This window comes from Prionailurus bengalensis, chromosome B2 (assembly GCF_016509475.1).
Source record: "Prionailurus bengalensis isolate Pbe53 chromosome B2, Fcat_Pben_1.1_paternal_pri, whole genome shotgun sequence".
Classification (NCBI taxonomy): domain Eukaryota; kingdom Metazoa; phylum Chordata; class Mammalia; order Carnivora; family Felidae; genus Prionailurus; species Prionailurus bengalensis.
In genome coordinates this window covers 49,740,465-49,756,642 of record NC_057349.1, presented here as the reverse complement: position 1 = coordinate 49,756,642, position 16,178 = coordinate 49,740,465, and the positions used below count along the sequence as shown (strand labels likewise).

The following is a 16,178-nucleotide window of genomic DNA, read 5'->3' as shown; positions in this document are numbered from 1 at the left end:
TCAGACAAAACATGGGGATCAACATACTGCTGTTTTGAGTTGGATGCTTTCCAGATGGTAGAGACTAATTAAAGATGGTTGCAGGAGAGGGATCACTTTCTGCCTTCTCTTTCTTTCCTGAGTGTAAACAGATGAAGGCCAATACACCTGGGCCCCGCCTGGTCCAGCTACCCTGGGTTTTTGGAGCCCCTGAGTAATCCTTTCATTTCCTCAAGTACCAGGAAACGCCATAAGTTCCTCGAGGATGATTCTCTCTGGCACCCACTTATGATGATTGACGACGGTTAGCAACTTGCTGTCGCAGACAAATCTGTAACGATTCGAATTACCCCCTTTGTGCTTCCTGCTTTATGGAGCTAAAGCTTCTTTAAAAACCACAGCTGATCGACACTGTGGCACTGTGCAGTGGTCTTCTTCTGCAGTCTAGTCTAAAATGTTACCCAGTCTTTATTTATTTATTTTTTAATGCTTCTTTATTTTTGAGAGAGAGTGAGTGGGGTAGGGGCAGAGAGAGAGGAAGAGATAGAGAATTGAGAGTAGGCTCTGCACTGTCATCATAGAGCCCAACATGGGGCTCGATCTCACAAACCGTGAGATCATGACCTGAACTGAAATCAAGAGTTGCACGCTTAACCAACTGAGCCACCCAGGGGCCCCTAAAATGTTACCCAGTCTTAACTTGCAACCTGAAATGCCACACTCCAAGACTTTTTCATTTTCCTATTTCGATTTTTAATTTATTTTTAATTATATATTTACTGTTTATATTCTGTCTGAATAGGTGGCTTTTGGTCACATTGAGAAATATTTTGTTCAGACCAACAAAACATGTGTTTTGGGACTATCCACAGTGCAACCAGCCATCTGAACTCCACCATGCCGTGCAAGAGAGATACATCCGAAGAGTATTGACATTCTAAATTATCTTATGTGAATACTTCTTTATTTTTCTTTAGTTTTTAGCTCCCACAAGGAATGGTTTATGAGTATGCTGTGCTGTCCAAATGGCGGGATAGCTATTGGGATGTGCAGTTGGGAGAGTGCAGTATATAATCAACTAGAATGCTAGAAATATTGGTTAAGGGGTCTTTTTTTTGAGGGGGCAGATGGGGCCTTGAGAGAAGAAATACATTCATATGTTACCTAAGGCTATTTGTAGGGCACCAGTAGATCAAGTTCAATCTATGTAAACCGATTGCGTAAATATGTAGTCTTCCTGAAGTTGTCATTCAGTTGTGGATATAAAGGCAGTGGAGGGGAGCTGGCTTTAGGCTACCTCCTGTCTTTCAGTACATAATTAACTTCCCAAATTGGGGATGGATCACATGACAAATTCAATCTTCAGATGCATTTTTTTTTAAGCTCATCTTCAAAGATTTTTAAAACTCTGGAAGTGACCCTTTCTAAATTCCTGTTTATCCCAATATAAAATTGAGACCTTGGAACCGATGAGTATAACAAAGTAGGTAATAACACTTTGATCATGGCCGTTCTGATTATGGACTTTTCTCATAAATATGTATTGTCATTTTTAAGTCCAAAATAGAAAAGTGTGATCGTCGCTGTTCATGGTGAGTCCGTTCAACGTTGTGAACATGGGCTCGTGGCGAGTCCGTTGTGTGTGTGCTTGTATAGCTTTGCTAAATTCTTATATCAAGGCAGTTTTTCAAGTGAGAAAACCAGGATATCTAGGCGTTGCTGAAAAAATCACACAGAAAGGTACTGTCAGAACTCTGCCTCCTGGTTTCAGGCGCTCGGCCCTCCCAGCCAGCTTCTGGTCATCCAAAACGTAGAATTTCAGAACGCAGGAGTGAAAAGCATCTTTGTTTCAGCTGTATCTGCCTTTCATTGAGTGACAGAGGGGCTGCAAACCTGGTCCATTGAGTCCTGCTCATGTACTTGCAGGTGACCAGCCCGCCGCCCAGGGTTCTCCTGAAGCAGGAGCCCCGGGGAGCAAATGCTTGGGGCTAAAAGACTCTTTATTAAAAAAAAAAAAATCTTCCCCACCAATTGGGCGTAACTTTCAAATGTTTTCCTGTCTGACTGAAATTTTCCTATGCACTGCCTCAGCAGAAAGATGCAAAATCAATTTTGGGAAATTCTGAGCTGAGACTGTTTGGCTTCCAGAGAGCAGAGGCTGAGCTGGGGGACAAGGACGTTTCACTTGGCCGCCCCCTGTGCTTGTTGGGAGGAGGGGTGCCATGCTGGCTGTCCCTCATGGGGTCAGGGTCCCCCATGTGCTTCTCTTTGTGTCCTGGGCCCTAGGAGGGGGTGGTGGTCGTGCGCAGGACAATGGCGGCTGGAGCAGAGCTGTTTCTGTGAAACAGGCCACATACCCTCTCCTGTCCTCGGTGGCTGGTCCTCCACCCCAGCCCCCTTCCAAGGGCCCACGCGTGCTTGTGACTGCCAAGAAATAAAGAGAACTGGCCAGATCTGAGGGTGAAATACTACCGAAAAAGAAAGAGATGAGGCTGCTTTCATTGCATTTCTTCTCTCTTATCTTTGGTGCCCAGATATCAGCTTGCATTGAAAAGACAACAGTTTGGGGCATTTGGGAACCCTGGTGTGGCCGGAGGCTGTGGCTGGCAGGCTGGTCTATGGTGGGTTGGCTCAAGAGGCCTTGCTTTTCCTCGCCCTGTCAGATACAGGTGATACCCAGGCCCTGTCTCCACAAGGTGGAGAAACAGTAATATGGTTCAGACTTGGGATGACCTCCCAGCGAGCTGTCAGCATGAGGCTGTGCTTTTGGGGGTTGATGACAAATGGAATCCTGAAATGATAGCCTTTTGGAGCGGAGGGTGGAGAGGATCTTTAAGGACATCCCTTCTGACCACCTTAGTTGGCTTTATCCTTTCCACCTTATCTGTAAAATGGGGATATTATTAGTACCTACCCTTAGGGTTGTTGTGAGCATTACATGAAATAATTTATGTCAAGCACTTGGAACTGTGCAAGGTGAAGACTAAGCACTTGATAACACTAACTGTCCTTTTTGTTGTTGTTGTTAATGGATGAGAAACCTGGGATCCAGAGAGGTAAAATACCTTGCCTGTGGTCACCCAGCTGCCCAGGAGCAGAACTGGGACTGGAATCCAAGCCCAGTGTGCTTTGCCAAAAGCAGCTATTTCACCGGCATCTTTGGTCTCATTGCAGCCAAGAGCTCAGATTCATGTGCCCCTAATAGAACACGGCATGCGGAATGATTTTAGTTTTGTTATGGCTACACAAGCATGCTCAACATCACTGTGTTTGTGCTTGATGCCCTGTTTTAGTTAAAAGTTCAGTGAAGCTGTGTGTGTGTGTGTGTGTGTGTGTGTGTGTGTGTGTGTATGTTTGAGAGACAGAGAGAGAGGGAGAAAGGAGGGAACGAGGGAGATGTGGCTCCCCCTCCATAATTTAGTGTACCCCTTTAGTGTATTAGCACATTTTCACTTTTAACCTTTCACCCACTGACCCTGGCATTTAAAATGCTATTAAACTCAATAATGTTTCCTATAAACAGCCTTAAAGGGATGGGAGATAATTGGAATGACATTTTTAATAGGCTCCTGTTTCTCAGCCCTGTGTGCTCTGCAAACCCAGTGAGAACTTGCAGAGAGCAGCTTGTTAGCTGTTTTGTCCTTGCTCTGAGGTTGGCAGAGGGTTATGGGGTGAGGTTTTGGGGTGCCTTTTAAAGAACAAAGTGGCTTTTATGCTGGAGAAGTAGAATTGCTTTTTTCGAGTAGTCTTTTTTTTTTTTTTTTTTTTAATTAATGAACATGGTGAATGCAGGAGCCAGTCACTCCTTCCTCCTTCAGATGCCTTCAAGAAAGCACGGAGCAAATTTCTGGCCACCTTAGCTTATGAGAAGGACTTCCTGGACTGCATTTTTGTGGATCAGTCTCATTCCTCACTCTTCCTCTTTGCTTCCAGTAGATAATTTTTGTTCCTTTCCTGCTTCTGTTTTATGTCACCATTCTATTTTATGTGCCATATTGTGAATATCCTAAATGTTTTTGGGGAACACATTTTTAAAAAATCACATTGAAGGGCACCTGCGTGGTTCAGTTAGTTGAGTGTCTGACTCTTGGTTTTAGCTCAGGCCATGATCTCGTGATTTGTGGGTTTGAGCCCCACATCAGGCTCTGTGCCGACAGTGCAGAGCCTGCTTAGGATTTGCTTTCTCTCCCTCTCTTTACTCCCCTCCCCCACCACCTCTTTCTCTCAAAATTATAAATAAATAAACTTACAAAAATAAAAATCAGATTGAATGTGCCTTTTCTGCTTATACAATTGTGAGGTCTCAGGAGACCATTGTACCCCTCTGGGCCTCACGTTTATCTTCTTCATCTGTGAAACAGAGGTACTGATGTCACCTTACTGAGACAGACTAAAATGGGGGTGGGGGGGGGTAAGCATGGCCGCCTATAGAGAAAGATGCAGGGCCTCGAATGGTTTCTGCTGCTATGACCCAGCGGTTAGGGATGGAAAAACACTGGAATTTGGTGTTTTTGCCTTAATCAGAGTCCCAGATCCTATTCTCTCAGAATCATGTCCAGAAAACCTCTGTTAAGCAACCATCTGTGGTTAGTAACTATGGCTGCTTGCACCATTAGTTCATCAACTAGGTATGTATGAGATACCTACTACGTGCCTCGCACTGGGCTGGACCCCAGGGAGAGGGAGAGGACATGCAGATGATGGGCCGAGGGGCAGCCAGCTGAGCACAGCACTGGCTCCCCTACCTCATCGCTGTATTCATTTAACAAGAGCTCCCTGAGTGCTAGCTGTGTCCTCGGCAGCATTGGAGGTGATGGTTTGGAGATAATCGAGACGAGTAAGATCCACACTTTCCTGGAACTTGTATTCCAGTGAATGGAGAGTGTAAAAACAAGTAAAGATAAACCCTATAAAGCTATATACTTACAGTAGGTAAACTTTATAGTGTGTAAATTATACCTCAAAGAGGTGTTACAAAAAATCTTGGCCCTCATGGAGTTGGCAGTCAGGTTTGTCCCAACAGTTGATCCTTGTCCTTCACACATTTTGTGCGTGCCGATGCTCCTCCTCGCTAAAATTTATTTGTGACTCTGAACATCAACACTGGGCAATTGTGTGGTCATTTGTGAACATACACACAGCAATGGAAAATTTGAGTCACCCAATGAGCACATTCCCAGCTGACATCAAACAAGACCATGCTTTGCCTTCTAGTTTCAGCTCTCCTGTTGTAAGCAAATGTCTATCAGTGGTCTATCCAGTGCCACATTTTTTTTTTCATTTTTGTGCTTTTTGTTGGTGATTTTGCTGTTTAAAATGGCCCTCACCCCTGGTGCTGAAGTGCCATCTGTCGTTCCTAAGCATGAGAAGGCCCTGATATGCCTCGCAGAGGATGCACGTGTGTTAGATAAGCTTCTTCAGGCATGAATTATAATGCTGCTGGCCATGAGTTTGGTGTTCATGCTTTAGCAATATATTATAAATACAGCATCCTTACACAAAAACACACATAGTGATTGGTTGATGGAAATGTTGTGACCAGAGTGTTGGTACCTAACTCTATTTCTCCTGGGAGCAGTGGTCCAGTGTTTGCTAACTCAGTGTCCACAGTGACTTCATTGAACAGAACTACCATGAATAACAAGAATTGACTGTATATTCAGGACCAGGGAAAGAATATATATATGTACAGCCCATATAGCAAATGTCTGTCTTCTTCAAAGAAAAAAAAAAGTGAGATGATTCTTCAGTAGGTGGAGTAGTGGACTCTATACATTTATATCTCCTGTCAGAGCTCATTTTATTCTGCTAAGCTTTTTGGTGTCGAATATCATTTGACCTTGTGGGAAATATTAGTGAAAAACACTAGAATGTATAAGGAAATTTTTATTAAATAGCCAGTTATTTATATGTTGACATTAGTAAAGAAAAGTTGACCTGCACATTCTCCATGTAACTAACCATACTTCAGATACTTTGATGTACATTGAATAGATTTGTATCTTGGCCCATATGATACTGAGCTTAAGATGTGATTTAAGCATTATTTATAGGCTGTAGCTTTTTAAATTTTTTCATTCTTTCATCCCTTGCGTCAAGTTATATAAACACAATTCAAGTTGTAATGTCAAAATAAAAGGTAATAAATTCCAAATAAGATACATGCAGAGGAAAAGCTCTCACAGAATTGGCATCGAACATACAGAGGGAGACATGAATATGGGCTGCAGAAGGTAGGAAAGCAAAGAACACAGAGAGGGTGGTAGGTTTTTACTTTACATATTTCTGAATTGTTCCTTTTTTTTTTTTTTTTAAAGTTTATTTGTTTTGAGAGAGATAGAGGTCAGGGGAGGGGCAGAAAGAGAGGGAGAGAGAATCCCAAGCAGGCCCCATACTGCCAGCGTGGAGCCCCACGCAGGGCTCGAGCCCACAAATCGTGAGATTGTGACCTGAGCTGAAATCAAGAGTCGGATGCTTAACTGACTGTGCTACCTAGGTGCCCCTGAATTGTTCAGCTTTTTAAAGTATGTATGTTTCTTTAGAAGTTAAAATAAAAATGTACTTAAGACATAAATTAATTAAATTCTGTGAAGGGCACAGGAAAAGTTCCTAGATAGAGAACCTGACAGCCTTGCTTAGACAAGGTGGTGAAGGCGAGTCTCTGTGTGAGTGGCCTTGCAGACTTGGCTGCATGTGGGAGCGCTCTGGGGAGCTTAGCGACATGCTGATGCCACGAAGGATGAGGTTTAATGGATTGGGGGCGGCCCAGGCATAGACATTTTAAAAACTTACCTAGGAATTCAAATGTGTGAGCTAGAGTTGAACACCAGTACTCGATACATGGAACTATAATGTGTCTTAGGAATGGACTCTGGCCAACTTAAGGAGGCTCTCTGGGGGTTCATGCAGTTGATGAGGGTCTGGGGCACTCCAGGGCAGGGCGGTGGGAGCTGCAGAGGAAGAATCTGGTTAGGCACCCGGCACTGACCAGCAATTCCTACATTCCTGCCCAAGTTTCTGAGTCCAGGAGAAGGTATCTGATTGGCTGGTCTTCTGTCCAGGGGAGAGGGCCTGGCCTTGTCATCCCTCCAGGAGGAAGGTGGTCATCAGGGTAATCTCCAAACATGCATGTGTGCGTGTACACACATAAAACACACACAGCTGGGGACAGGTGATGCCCTCAGGGAGCAGGGAGTGGATCCTGGTCAGCCAAAACCTCATGGAGGTCCACTCCACTCCATGAAGTTAAAAGATGGGTGTGTTTCCTGGATGAAACTGAATGGAGGTTTGTGCCTAGAACATATGTAGTTTGGTAAATATACATATTTACCTAGAACATATGTAGCGTGTGCCTAGAACATATGTAGTTTGGTTTTGTGCCTGTCTGCCTGCCTTTCTCCTCTGTCTTCCCTTCTGCTTCCTCTGGCTTCCTCATCTTCCCTTGGGGGGATTTCAGCCTGAGAAGACAAAGCTTACTCGCAAAAGAAGTCATGGCGGACAGTATAGAGTCAGGCAGTTGGGTCACGGATGACCAGTGTGAGTAGAGTCAGGTACACGACCAACACATCATACACCGATGCCTGAGCCCTACTAATAACTCTCATTGCCACATCCCTAACAGCTGCCTGCAGTGAGACACCACCGTGGCTGGAGTGGTGTGGGGCTTCATGACATCATGTGTTCAGCTGGTGTAGCAGCCAGATGGTGTCAAGGAAAAGCTGTGGGCGACAGAGAGGTGACAGAGGACCACCAATGTGACAGCACTGGGGCAGCTCCTGCTAAAGAGTGGGAACAGAACAGTTGAGTGAAGCAGGCCAGCGCAGACTCAGCTTTTGATTTTCCATCTTGTCCAGTGAGCAGTTACTGAGGCCTTCCTTGTGCATCTGGGTTAGTCCCTGTGTGCAGGGAGTGGCACCTCACAGGTAAAGGCATAGACAGAAAAGGTGGTGTGGTGGGGGGCACAGCGGAAGAAAGCATTCCACTCTGAGCAGCTGGGGGGGGGGCTTGGTGGAGAGCTATAGTTGAGCTGGACAATGATGGATAAATGAGATTCTGATCAATAGAATTTGGGGAGGGGGGATGTAACAGAAGTAGGATACAAAATGAGAGGGGCTAAAACCCCCAAAAGGAAAAGTAATGGGTACCACATTTTGGCTAAACCAGTGTCCCTCTGTTCTAAAGAAATACAGGCAATTGGGGGCACCTGGGTGGCTCAGTCTCTTGAGCTTCTGATTTAGGCTCAGGTCACAATCTCACAGTTTGTGAGTTTGAGCCCCGTGTCTAGCTCTGGGCTGTCAGCCAGCAGCCTGCTTCGGGTCCTCAGTCCTCTCCTCTCTCTGCCCCTCCCCTCCTCATGCTGTCTCTCTCTCAAAAATAAATAATGAAAACATTTTTTACAAAAAGAAATATAGGCCATTGGACTAGAAGGGACGTTGGGAACATCCTGAAAAAGGTTTTGTGGACCACAGTAATAAGATAGATTTGGGGATGGAGGTGGGCAAAGACCTGCGGATTTGGATAGGGCTTTGTGTTTTCCAGAGCGCCTTCTTATCCCTAGTCTCATTTGACTTTTTCCCTGTGAGCATGACAGAACATGTCCAAGACAACAGCACAAATACATGAGAAGGCTTGTGCATTGCTGTGTGCAAAGAGCAAATGACACCCCGCTGCAGAGGAGTGGGTCTCGGTGATGGGGAGAGTGGCCACGGACAGTCACCTCCCTCTGGGTGTGTTGGGAGTCCACCTGGGGAGGGTCTTGGTTCCACGGTACTTTCTGCCACGCCCAGTGTGTTTCCCCCACACCCATGGTGCAGCCTTCAAACCTTTCTATTTAGAGGAGAACCAGCAAGTCTTTATTGCTGAGGCGTATCCAGGGCCCCCCTCCTCACCCGGCCTCCTCCCCTGCTCCACAACAGTGTGGATGGTACTTCTGAGCCCCAGCTGCACATCAGAAACATCTGGGGAGCCTTCAACCACACCCACAGTTGGGCCAGCGCTACCCAGATATTACAAGCTGGGATATTACAAATGTCCCTGATTTTTGTGGACAGGGAAACTGAGGCTCGGGTGTATGGTTACACCTAGCAAATGGCCGAGGCAGCATTTGAACCCAGGTTGTTGATCCTTAAAGTCCAAGCTTTGAATCCCCACATTTTGTCATCTCTTCCCTGCAGGCTGAATTGCCAGGGTACTGATTTGGTTATTAATAACCAGGTGACAACCATAGATTTTTCACAACACAAGATTTTATTTAAAGGCAGCTTTCGAAATAAACAAGCCAGCAGTGGGGGGCATTATGTCTTGTCCCGTGTCCCGCAACACACTGGATGTGAAATTAGCAGCTGGAGTTCTCTGTTTCTGAAGCTCAGGTGTAGACTTTTGGGGCTGCTGTCCAGTGTGCCGTTAGCCTGTGCGCTGGGGGGAACCCCAGCTAGGTCTGAAGCTTCTTGAAGTCCGTGTCCTCATTTCCTGTTAGTTTCTGCAATCCAAAACGCCGGGTACCTAGAATGAACTTAATACATACTTGAATGAATGGCAGGCAGATTTGTACAGCCCTCGGCTGCCAAGCACAGCTTGTTTCGTTTCCACCCTCAGTGGGTCCAAGTCTAGATACTGTGCAGGGCCCCACGCTGTTTTGTTGGGTTTTAGTGCAGGTATTGGGAGGCTTGTCATTAAAGGTAAACGGGGAAACAAACAGTGCAAACTCCTCCTTCATTGGACAGGTCTGTGGGTCCGAGATGCAAAAGGGGTGGGCCCTGGGGGCTGGTAGCAGGATCCACTTGTTTCTTTTGATGTGACCAAGAAACTAAATTGGAACATTTTCCCTTTATTTTACAGGTCACCGCCAAGACTGCCTTCCTATTTATTTTACCTCAGTATAACATTAGCGTGCCTACAGCAGGTAAGGAAAGCACTAGTCTCTGTCTCTCCCTGGCCCTGTTAACTCTGAAGGACTTGGACTTTTCAGATATTGAAGCTCAGCATCCACCACTGTAGGACCGTTAAGATGCAGCTGCAGGCCATGCACAGCCCTTGGCCTGTGGCTCTGCAATCTTGGGGTTCTCAGGTCCCCCACCACCAGGAAGCAGGCATTGCACCTCCCTTTCAGTTGCAAAGCCCTGGGTGTCCTCTCGGTGAAGAAAGGGGAAATTTTTGTTTGCTGAACCTACTTCTTTCTTCAGTAATACAGAGGTGAATTGACTTGACTTTAAGGTGAGATTCTCTTCTTTGCCTAGCTGAAGGACTCTGGGGGCAAATCCCTTAACCCGTGGCATACAGAGGATATAGTTTCTGTAGCCAGACTCTGGGGAAATCACGCTTCGGGGGCAGCCAAATCAATTCCTTCACCTGAGGATCAAAGTGAGAGACACTAGCAGGAGAGCAGGAAAACCCAATGCTGGTGAAAGAAGAGATAGGAAACACCGTGGCCAGCAGACATGGCAAACGCTCGCTGGTCCCAAAGCACACCCCAGCCCTGGTGGGCACACTGGATTGTCTTGCTCAGTGCCACGTGGTCCAAGGTCAGGTTCCGCCTTCTCTACTCCTGTCCCTCACGCTTTTTTTTTTTTTTAATTGAAGTATAGTTGAGACACCATGTTACACTACCTACTCCTGTCTCTTGAAAATCCTAATAACTAACACACCGCTAGATCCAGTGGTACTTACCATTTACTAATTTAAAATTTTTTAGCTTTTTTTCTGTTTTTAAAAACGTTGTGCTAAATTTAACATAACATACAATTTACCATCTTAACCCTGTTTAAGTGTACAGTTCAGGGGCACTAAGCACATTCATACTGTTGTGCAACCATCACCACCACCCATCTTGCAAAACTGAAACTCTGTACCCATTAAACAGTAACTCCACACTCCACCCCCCACCCCTTCCCTCCAACCCCTGGCAACTCCCATGCTACTTCCTGTCTCTGTGAAGTTGACTATCCTAGGTACCTTATGTAGGTGGAATCATATAGTTTTTGTCTTTTTGTGACTGGTTAAAATTCCTTGTATGGAAACATATTTTCAAAATGACTCCCAGAGGAAATTTATAAAATGCGGATAAACACAGGAAGGTAAAAATCACCTTGGAAAGCAGCACAGGGCTTGATCCCATGACCCTGGGATCATGACCTGAGCCAAAATCAAAAGTCGGACGCTCAATCAACTGAGCCCCACCTAGGCGCCCTCGCAGATTATTCTTAGTAGGGATTACCACAAATTATCCATTCAACCCCGTATGATTGAATATTTAAGCTTCCAGTTTCTGTTGTAAACAGAGCTACAGTAAACATTCTTGGGACTAAATTTTTACATGCATTTGTGATTATTTTCTCAGGATGAATTCCTATTACTGGAATTTCTGGGTCAAGTGCTATGTACATTTTAAAGGTTGTAGGTTGTGTATTTGCATTGCCAAAATGCCCTCGGTCATCTAATTCTAATGACCCATAAGTCCTATTTTTTGGTTTTTTTTTTTCCAAATATAAAATGGACAGCCTTTTTCTTTTTTGTTAATGTCAGAATGCCAATTTATTAATTTATAAAGAGAGATCCAGCTATCAAATGTTATGTTGGTATTTTCACCACATTTCTCCCTGAAGTCCATTTATATGGGCTGCCAGATCACAACCCAACACTGCTTTATTAATTTACCATGAGAAAGTATTGTCCTGGGGACTACAACAGCTGATGTGCATGTGACCAGGGTATGCTTTTATTATAGAAAAGACCTCGGAGATATTGCGGGTTCAGTTCCAGACCACTGTCATAAAAAGAGTATCACAGTAAAGCAAATCAGATGAATTTTTTGGTTTCCTGGTGCATATAATCGTTGTGTTTCCACTATACTGTAGCCTGTTAAGTGTGCAGTAGCATTATGTCTAAAAAGCAGCGTACCTACTTTAAGTAAAAAATAGTGTATTGCTGCAAAATGCTAACCATCATCTGAGCTTTCAGCGACTTACAATCACTGATCATGGGTGACAGTAGCAAACATAATAATGAAAACCTTTGAAGTATTTTGAGAATTGCCAAAATGTGATACACAAACCAGTGAACAAATGCTGTTGGAAAAATGGAGCCAGTTCACTTGCTGGACCCAGGACTTCCATAAGCCTTCAATTTGTAAAAAATGCAGTGTCTGCAAAGTGCAATAAAATGAGATATGCCTGTGTTTATAAAGCTAGAGCATGATCAGAGGGTTGATTTTTGAGTTTGAAACTTTCCCAGAGAAATTAGCAGACAAGTGATATCCTAAAAGAATCCATCTCCAGCTGGGATGAGAAAGTAGACTGCATGCTCCAGGGCTGAACTTGGAGCCTCTGAGCATACAGAACTTCCTGGCAGGATTTGGAAGTATGCCGCTATTGATCATAGCATGCTTTCATTCATTTGTTTTAAATAATTAATTAATTGATCAATCCCCACAAATGTTTGTGTGCCTCCTGAGCTCCAAGCCCTGGGTGTTAAGTAGTTTCTAAAACATGTCTGATTTCTTTCTTTCTTTTAAGAAATGGCTATTTTAAATTTTTATTAAGAAACAGTCTGGGAGGGGTACGACTTCTTTATAGATGAACATAGAGGTAAGAATTACATCTGAGTTCTCAGAAACAATGAACAAGCAAGAAGACAGTGAAGTAAAGGTTGTAGTTTTTACTTTTATTTTTAATTTTTCAATTTTTTAATTTGAGTATAGTTGACACACAATGTTACGTTAGTTTCAGGTGTACAACTTTGTGATTCCACAAGTTTATATATTATGCTATGCCCATCACAAGTGTAGCTATCATCTGTCACCGTACAACGTTATTACAGTACCATTGACTGACTGTATTTTCTGTGCTGTACCTTTTACTCCTGTGACTTATTCATTAAATAACTGGAAGCCTTTATCTCCCACTTCCCTTCACCCATTCTGCCCATACTCTTCCCTTCTCCACTCTGGTGACCATCATATGAAATTTGTCTCTCTCTGACTTATTTCACTTTGCATAGTACCCTCTAGGTCTGTCCTTATTGTCATAAATGGCAAGATCTCATCCTTTTAAAAAAAAAAAGTTTATTTTGAGAGAGAGTGAGTGAGCACAGGCAGGGGAGGGGCAGAGAGAGAGGAAGAGAGAGAATCCCAAGCAGCCTCCATGCTCAGTGCGGAGCCTGATGCGAGGCTTGATCCCACAACTGTGAGATCATGACCCGAGCCAACATCAAGAGTTGGACACTCGACTGACTTAGCCACCCAGGCACCCCTGAGATCTCATCCTTTTTTTTTTTTTTATGGCTGTGTAATATTCTGTTCTCTCTGTATATTGGTTATATACATATACGTATGTTTATATATGACATCTTCCTTGTCTGTTCATCTATTGATGACCACTTTGGTTGCTCCCATGTTTTGGCTATTGTACATAATGCTGTAATAAACATAGGGATGCATATATCTTTTTGAATGAGTGTTTTCACTTTCTTTGGGCAAATATCGAGTAGAATTACTGGACCATATAGTATTTCTATTTTTAATTTTTTGAGGAACCTCCATGCTGTTTTCCACAGTGGTTGCATCAATTTACATTCCCACCAATAAGGCACAAGTGTTCCCTTATTCACCATATTCTCACCAACACTTGGTATTGTTTTATCTGATTCTAGCCATTCTGACAAGTGTGAGGTATTCTCTCATTGTTTTGATTTGCATTTCTCTGATAATTAGTGATGTTGACCTACTTTTTACATGTCTGGTGTGCATCTGTCTATATTCTTTGAAAACATGTCTATTCAGGTTCTCTACCGATTTTTAATTGGATTATTTGGTTTTTTGGCATGGAGGTGTAGGAGTTCTTTATACATTTTGGATATTAATCCCTTACAAGATTTATTACTCGCAAATACCTTTCCCCATTCTGTAGGTTGCCTTTTCATTTTGTTGACTGTTTCCTTTGGTGTGCAGAAGCTTTTTATTTTGGTATAGTCCCAATAGTTTGCTTTTGCTTTTGTTTGCCTTGCCTTAGGAGACATATCTAGAAAAATACTGCTATAGCTGATGGCGGAGAAATTACTGCCTGTGTTCTCTTCTAGGATTTTTATGGCTTTGGGTGTCACCTTTAAGTCTTTAATCCATTTTAAGTTTATTTTTGTGTGTGGTGTAAGAAAGTGGTCCAATTTCATTCTTTTGCATGTAGCTGTCCAGTTTTCCCAACACCATTTATTGAAGAGACTGTCTTTCCCCCAATTGTATATTCTTGCCTCCTTTGTCATAGATGAATTGGCCATGTAAGTGTGGGTTTATTTCTGGGTTCTCTATTCTGTTCCATTGATCTTTGTGTCTATTTTTGTGCACAAAACATGTCTGATTTCTGACTCATGGAGCTCACCATTTATTAGGGAGGGATAGATAATAAACAAGTAAACAATAAAAAATTATGGTTGTGGTAGGGGTGGTGAAGGGAATAGACAGGCTTATGTGATAAAGAAAAATGAAAAGGTAAGGACAGAAGATGCTGCTGAGAAGCTGATGTTAGAGCCGAGTATGTGTGGCCAGTTGTGTTGGGACACAGGGAGAGGGTCCAGGCAGAAGAAAGAACATTCCAGGCATAGGGATTAGCATGTGCAGAGGCCTCAAGTGAGAAACAAGTATCTTGGCCCATTCTGGTGACTGAGCGAAGGCCAGAGTGGCAGGAGCCAGCTGGGTTTGGCATTTTTCTTGGGTGCGGTTATTGAATTCTGCTCCTGGCCTGCCCCTCCGGGCCACAACGAGGCCTGGGTAAAGGTGAAGGTCCATTAGAATCCATTCTGAATTGAGGAGGTTTCAGTTACTTTGGAAAGAGAGGATAAAGTATTGTTAAATAGCGTATCTTTTGTTTAAATCTTGCCATTTGGGGTTATACGAAATATGACAAGCAAATAATCAAGAGAGGCAATGAAATCAGAATAGCCTGCTTAATTTTGCATTGGCCTCCTTAGTCACCAGCTCGGTGTGGTCATGTTTGGTTTGTAAGTACAGGAGGAAAGCAGACTTCTCATGGGAAAACAGCGGTTCACAATAACGGGTCTGTTGAGGTTGCAAGTTTTAGAACCCTCCTCCCAAATGTCTTTAAGACTGAGGGTGCTTGGGAGCGTATCCTTTTTGTGTAACCTGGGTAAGGGTTTCTTATTTCTAAGGTTTCTTCTTTAAATCGTGTGTAACTTGCTCAATTCGACATTTAAGTTTGAATTTTAGTAGGGCAGTGGCTGTGTTCACACAAAGCAGCCTACTATTTCTGAATCCCAGTGTCTTCCCTCAGCTGAAGTTTTCAAGTTTGACAGAAAATAGCTAATGGTAATGTTGATGGGTTTCTCGTCTCTGTCCTCTCTTCCCTTCCTCCCAGCTGCCAGCATCTGCTCATGGGGCCGAGGTCACAAAAGTGCCACAAATTGAGTGGCTTAACAACAGAAATTTATTGTCTCACAGTTCTGGAGGCAAGAAGTCGAAGATCAAGGCATCAGGAGGGCCACGCTCCCTCTGCAGGCTCTGGGGCAAGGTCTGCTCCAGCCCTCGGTCCTGAAGCTCGTGGCATCAGAACGCCAGTCTTCATATGGCATCTGCTCTGCGTGCATGTCAGTCTCTGCATCCGCATTTCCCCCTTTTATAAGGACATCAGTCATATTAGATTAAGGGCATTCTACTCCACTATGACCTCATCTTAACTAATTGCAGCTGCTACTGATTCTATTTCCAAATAAGGTCACATTCTGAAGTGCTGGGGTTAGGACTTCCAACATAGGAGTTTGCGGGGATGCAATTCAACTAATAATACCAGCCCTCCATGTATGATTTTGTCACATTGTAATGAGCTGGTTGAGAAGATTAAGCCGTGTTCAGAGAGATGAACTAAAGAGGAGATGGGCATTCTTGTTGCCGTAGTAAGTTGTGCATCCTGGTGAAACGCCTGCCATGCTGGCTTCCTTGTGTTTTTCTTTAACGTCGACAGCAGTGAAGCAGAGCAGCATGCCCCTTGTTACCAAATCCCTACTGTCCTTATTCCCATTTTGCTACCCTGTTAGGGTTGCCAGACTTAGCAAACAAAAATCCAGGACCGCCAGTTAAATTTGAGTTTCAGATAAACAGTGAATACTTTCTTTTTCAGTATGAGTATATCCCAGATTGTGTATGGGACATAATTATACTAGAAAATTATTCTTTATCTGTCTGAAATTTAAGTTGAACT

General features: G+C 43.8%; 1 protein-coding gene across 2 annotated transcripts in view; it reads left to right on the top strand.

Moving 5' to 3' along the window:
• The window catches only part of TRAM2 (translocation associated membrane protein 2), an 84,627-nt gene that overhangs the window by 33,002 nt on the left and 35,447 nt on the right, over window positions 1-16,178 (top strand). For both annotated transcript variants that reach the window (XM_043591647.1, XM_043591648.1), the window contains exon 2: window positions 9,817-9,880. In XM_043591647.1, the coding sequence (XP_043447582.1) occupies window positions 9,817-9,880 (64 nt within the window). The remainder of the gene's footprint in view (window positions 1-9,816; window positions 9,881-16,178) is intronic.